At 33.8% G+C, this 6,328-nt stretch overlaps 1 protein-coding gene across 1 annotated transcript; it reads left to right on the top strand.

Annotated features, from left to right (window-relative positions):
* The first annotated feature begins 277 nt into the window (after positions 1-277).
* On the top strand, positions 278-4,669 carry LOC148959249 (uncharacterized). The gene is made up of 5 exons (XM_089110658.1): positions 278-399; positions 2,625-2,652; positions 2,950-3,016; positions 3,610-3,683; positions 4,376-4,669. The coding sequence occupies exons 1-5, from the start codon at positions 340-342 to the stop codon at positions 4,573-4,575; spliced, it is 429 nt and encodes a 142-aa protein (XP_088966784.1). The 5' UTR covers positions 278-339; the 3' UTR covers positions 4,576-4,669.
* Positions 4,670-6,328: the final 1,659 nt, after the last annotated feature.

The following is a 6,328-nucleotide window of genomic DNA, read 5'->3' as shown; positions in this document are numbered from 1 at the left end:
TCTATAAAGATACTTGCAAAGCAAGAACATGCCTGCCTCAGACATAAAATTGGAAGAAAAACAAAGTTTTTAAAATTTAACACACTCATGTTAGCAGACCAGAGCAGTATTATCATCCAATTAACCGTCCTGCTTGAAGTATCATAAAAAATTACTAGTAAATGTCCTAAGATAAAGAATCTAAGCTCTAACCTCAAATCATCCAAAAACAAAATAATCGAGCCACAGCAAAAGCCATCTCTATTGTGAAAAAAATGTGTTCTTGGAACGCAGCCTCGGTATCCAGACAACGAGGTGATTACGAGGTTTCAGTCCCATGCTTTTACTCCTAAAATCAAAATGGCCTCGAGAACATTTTCATCTGCGTTTGCAAGCGGTGCAAGGTTCTGTCGCACAAAGGTAAAAACGATTTACTTATGAGGTTGAAGTTCTTCTAGACGTAGAAGTCGTAAATATCTTATAAAATTATTGGGGTTAAATTTTGCCTTGGAGCTAGCATAATCTGTCGTTGACTGAAATGTTTCGTCTGTTTGCGCCTGGCCGGGGAGGTAATATGCTTCAGGTAACAAGCTCTTATATTTATGAGAGATACGAACGTTATAAAACACAGAGAAAAATCATATTCTTAAATGTATTTTCTTAAATATGTCATAAATTTTCTCTTTTGATGTTTGAAACGGGTCAATTAGGTTCTGACCTATTATACACGACTGACATCTTATCAGCTTTGCCTGTTATTACTGCATAGTACACGATAAGACAGATATACATAGTGAAATTTCTATTTCCAAAGCGTTAAACCTATTGTTATACACTGTTAGTTCTTTTGTTTCTTTCATTCCCTCTTTTCTCGAATGCATAAGACTAACACAAAGTGTTAAGTTACATAATAATGATAGGCAGAGTTGCATGCAGTTGTGTGCCATTTTTAACTGGATAAATGAATATAGCTTGTTTCTCAAGTTAGATTTTTAGAGTCATAAGCTTTCCAAATTGATGCTGTTATTCTGACTGCCGTTGGTTTGATACAAAAGATTAGCCCAGCTGGGCCCAGTCTGTAAAAGTGGAAGATTCTCACCAAATGTTTTCTATCGTTAAGTGTCAAGCCCTGGGTTAGAAAGTTCACATCATACACAGTTGAAGACCTGGCTTGCCCATTTGCAAATATGCTGTTAAGAGTACAATCTTTAGCTATACAATGAACAAAACAATGTCATCTTGTAGTTCTTTTCACACAAAGTGTGAACCAGCATTGTTTATTTTACACAATAGATTTCTTAGCAAAGACTTGCTTAGGTATGTTTGCATGTTTTGCTGTTGGTAGTTAGTTGAGTCATTGTGAACAGTGAATTTGATACTAAGATGTGGAACTCATTACAAAACGTCTTCTATTAGAATGATCTCAGGGCAACAATTCTTAACATGTGCAAAAAGGAGATTTGGTGTGTTATATTTATGAAGTTGATCAAGCTCTAAGGAATCTTATTGAATTTGAAAAAAATAAATATTGATTGTCAAATTTTAAAAGTACTACTGCAATAATAGAAGAATAATACTGCAAGTCAGATTTTGAACTGTATCTAGAATAGTGAACTTGATATTTTTCACAGGGACAGCAGACTTATAAACAGCGGTGCATGCTTTTCACAATTTTTCATTTCCATGCACAATATGCAAACTCACCAACCTTTGTCGGACCCTAGCTTAAGCCTGGTTTACTCGTGCGAAGCAAGAGCTGAAACAGAAGCAGGCTTAGAAGCAGAAGCAAATGATATGTGAACATGCATGGAGCAATTGAAGCAAATGCGAAGCATGAAGCATGTGTTGAAGCAAGAATATCAAAAAGATTTGATAACCCTGCTTCACTGCTGCATCTGCTTCCCTTTTGCGCACTGCTTGCTTAATAAATTTGTAGTGTGAATGTTGAACGCAGTGTGTACATTATCGATTGAATACAGAGTCACATGGTAAAAATATAATTTGCCTGCAACAAATATAACGTGTTGGAAGAAAAACTTGCAGAAGCTGTAAGGAAATACCTTGTTCTTTACAATAAGTCTGACAAGATTTTCAGGGATAGGAACAAAAAAAACTACTTCTGAAACTGTGAGATTCTTTCCCTTTTGTCTGTAACTGCTTTTGTCTATAGTCTGTAGCTGCTTTACGTATTCTACATTCTAGTATCAAGTATCTTCATGAAGGTAAAACTTCTGTATCCAATTTTGTTTCTATTACAGACCACATCATTGTTTTTTGTATGATTCGTCTGAAGCAGATCGAGGAACCTTCTACTTTCACATGAGATTTGATTTATTTGGCTTGCACATGTGAATGGCCTACTTCACATTTTGCTTCATTCCTTGCTTCATCCAAAACGTTTTAACTGTGCATGCCTACTTTGCTTTCTTCACCTCTTGCTTCACACGTGTGAACCAAGCTTTATTCTCGAGTGCCCTCTGGTTACACTAAAAAATGATACCATGGACCTTAATTTCCATTCAAGTTAGGTGCTGTTCAAAGATTTTTCATTTCAATTTTTAAATATTTTATAGAGCTTCAATTTGTTTATAATGACTAAGTGCATTTTTTATCTTTTTAAAATATGATGATTATATTTTATCCAGCCAGGAATATCAGCTACATCTTCAAAGTGTATGTATTCAGTTAATATTTTTCTTTTATGCCTGTGTATGGTTATCAGTTGATTAGCATAGAAGATTTTATCAATATTTTTGCTTTTTACCACTTTTTTGCTTTTCACTAACCACAGTCAGAACTTCTCATATAAGCTAAAAGACAATTATTTTATACCAAAGAGTGTATCAGTATCATACTGTGGTATATTTGTAAGATACTAAGTATGTGTTTTATCTCTAGAAATTAAAATTATTATGAATATTGATAAAAGCTGTTTGCTTGGTGGGCTATAAAATAGTACAAATTTTTTAGGGTCAAGATGTATGCAACAAATGTTAAGGAATCAGTCAACAAAGCGTTGGAGTAGTTCAAATAAAATGTGAGTTGTCATAATCTGTGCTAGCTTACTATAATGTGTTTTGTTATTTTTCTAATCGATCTGGATCTTTATCATTGTTACATTTAAAGACATTTGTCACACAGTAGCCTTTAAATTTGATAATGACAAAAATTCAAAATAGTCAAACTATGTTTTGTTCAACATACAATTTCAGATAATTTGGTTTCTGGTATATATTACAGAAATGTGGATTTTTTGCATAAGCAGTTTAGAGAAAGATACAACAGATAAACAGGATTGACAGTTTGTTTGTGTATTATGGGTATTTATCATATGCACAACAGTTTTCAGCTACCACTAAAACAGTGGTACAGGAAGATCGTGATTGTTGGTTTTCAGTCTAATTTTACTATTGAAAATACTCATAGCAAGGTTAATTGAACATTTAGATGTTATAACTTTACATTCAATTCAAGTTCAGAAAAGTCTTCCCTGTTTTCTTATTATCAAGCTCCCTTATTTTTCTTTATATTAAAGCAACTCTATGATATAGCTTCATATTACTGTATTTGATATAGGTGTGATGTATTGTCACTTCAATTATCACATTATGGTGGTACTTTTTTTCTAAGGTTGGCTGCCTTGAGTATAGAAAGAAGCAGCTGTTTCTTGGCTAAAATCAACTTTGAACCAGCCATAGCCATAAGTAAGATCACTTTGCAAGGTTATAGGGTGTTCTGTGTTCTTGACATCTCTTCCTATGGAAGAAATTCTGTTTTTATATTCCTATCTGTTGGTAATGTTCATTAAGAGTCATTGTAAAATTGAAAAATTTGCCTTGAATGGGACAATTAGTGGTTCAAATAATTGCCATATCTTAACTTCTAGACTGAGGAAAATATGAAAATCAAATGAAAAGCAAGGCCTAATGAGTTTATTTGGGTACTTAGGGCAATTTCATGTTTTCTCCTTTTCTCGACCAGAATTTGAAATGTTGGGGTTTGCGATCAAGTTTCCAAATAAAAATACACGTATTCGACTCTTGTATCCAATCTGTTGCATGAAGCTTATGTTAGTTAGAATTTGATTTTTGCCTATGCTAGTTAATAATTTTGAATAATTTCTCACATCCCATTTTAAATAATATTGTGTCAGCTGGTGTTGGCCTTGAAAAACCATATTGACAATTTATTGCCAGAATGTCTGAATTAGATTGGTTTGGTTAATGATATTGTTAACATTTAAATGCTACCAACATTGTATAGGAAGCTTATCAGGAAGAAATTTGTCGTTTAATTGCCAAACTTGCTTCTTCACCGCCGTCAATTGCTTCGAGCATTGTTGTTAAACAGACAAAAGTTTATGCTTTGATCTAGATAAAATCACTCTGCCTCATAGGTAATGCATTCAGATCACCCCCACTAGTGATTGCTGCTGGTGGTGCTGAGATTGATAGTCTTGAAGCTTCAACCGAACTTGATGAGACTGATACATTTTGTAATGATGAAGAAGCATTGTCTGGAACCATCATGAGCATATTCAATGTAACGAGATATGCTCTTGAATCATGGTCGAGGGTGGAAAAAGGTCATCTATAAATTAACCTTAATTAAAACAGCTCTGTAAGAAATGTGAACTGAAAAGACTATGTATACAGTATGGTGTGAAGTTTAATTGAGATGTTTAGCTTGCTTTGTGTTTTCTTTTATTAGAAAAAATCTATGATGGTTGTTCCTTTTAAGAGTAGTCTCAAAAATTGTTTGTTAGCAAATTTTTTGTTCTCTGCTTGCCAAAAAAGTCTCATAAAATAAAGATCAGAAACATGGAGGAGATGCAAGTAAAAAGGACCCTCTTTCTTACTCCCATTACTTCTTAATTAATATTTGGGTCTGTGGCACCCTGGGTAGGAAAGAGGGGACAATGAAATAATGGGTATTAACTTCATTCTTAAATGGGTCATATAGAAAAGCAGGGTGGTTGAAAAAAGGGGGTTACCATATGTTTAACTGTGATATTGCTTTCAAAGTTTCAAAGCTTTTAAATTGTTGCATGTATAGGAGTATACCTTCGTTAAAAGGCAGCAACTTTCCCATCAAGTATGAGATAGCAGCTAGGGCTTTCTAGTGAAAATTGTCAAAACAATGAGTATGACATTAAATGCCATATTCAGTTTTCCCAAAGAGGTTTCTGTTAATCTAGATTTATGTAGAAAAATGAAATTCTAAAAATTTCTCTGTTGGTTTAATGAGGGAGACACTTATTCTTAAAAAACAGATTTGCAGGAATCATCAATAGTTAATGGCACTGATCTCATATATGCTTGCAATCTTTAGAAAAAAATGGACATGATTGATTGTCAACCTGTTCTGCTTTTCTTGATTGATTACCAATTTGTATACTTCCAGGGGTGTGCATTCAAATGGAGCTTCACAGGGTTTCGAGGCATGAAAGTAGAACCTAAACATCTAAAGCGTGCGATTAATGTAAAGTTCTTTTGAAACTCTTCACAAAGCTGAACTTTTGAAACTGTTTAGTTGAGCTTTCAAGACAAAGAGCCATTGAATAATCAGTAATACGTTATTGAAGTAACAAAAGTAATAACATTTCCTTATCTGTCAAAACAAAACTTCTAGCTAACACTGACTTGCTATAAAATTTCTTTAAAAGAGACTGGGAAAGAGAAGTTTAAAGTGACAACCAGGTTATAAGTTTTTCACAGAAATCTCAAAATGAAGATATTAACAGTCTTCTCCTTTCGAGTTAGCTGGGGAAGGCAAATTAGGTTATTTTCTAAAATTGATAAAGAAACTGTTGTCTTCTTACGTTTCGTAAGGCAAAGTTTTTTTAAGTAAATTGAAAAGTTAGTTTTTACATCATTCTTTTTTCAATTATCATGTTTCTGAGCCATCATGTCATCATGTTCTCAGCTATTTGAAATATGACCTCAGAGTCATAACACTATAATGCAACCCAATTACACATTGTGTCGTTTAAGAAAAATCTTTGGCTCAAAATCAAAAAATGGTTGTTGGCCCATTAAAAAACTAGGTATTCATATAAAGAAGTGCGTATTTCTGCAAAATCCATTGCCAACAGACACGGACAGAGAAAAGGGGGTTCTGGCAAGGTAACATAGAATGTGAGAAAATATTATTTGTTTCATAACAAATGAAACATGCACGCTCTGTTCTTTTACTAAGGCACAAAGTTTTTCCTTCAGTTAGCAAAATTTTTAGGACACTTTTTAAAAATGTTAGGGTACTTTCTCAACATTTGTAAAAATTGGGGGACACTTGCCCCCAATACTCCTGGCTCCTACATCTGCATGGAGAGCCCCTAGTAAACCAGCAT

Source organism: Rhopilema esculentum, chromosome 10 (assembly GCF_057945365.1).
Source record: "Rhopilema esculentum isolate cy_ngs chromosome 10, ASM5794536v1, whole genome shotgun sequence".
Lineage (NCBI taxonomy): Eukaryota > Metazoa > Cnidaria > Scyphozoa > Rhizostomeae > Rhizostomatidae > Rhopilema > Rhopilema esculentum.
Note: the sequence above shows the minus strand (reverse complement) of the source record. Positions and strands in the feature narration are given on the sequence as shown.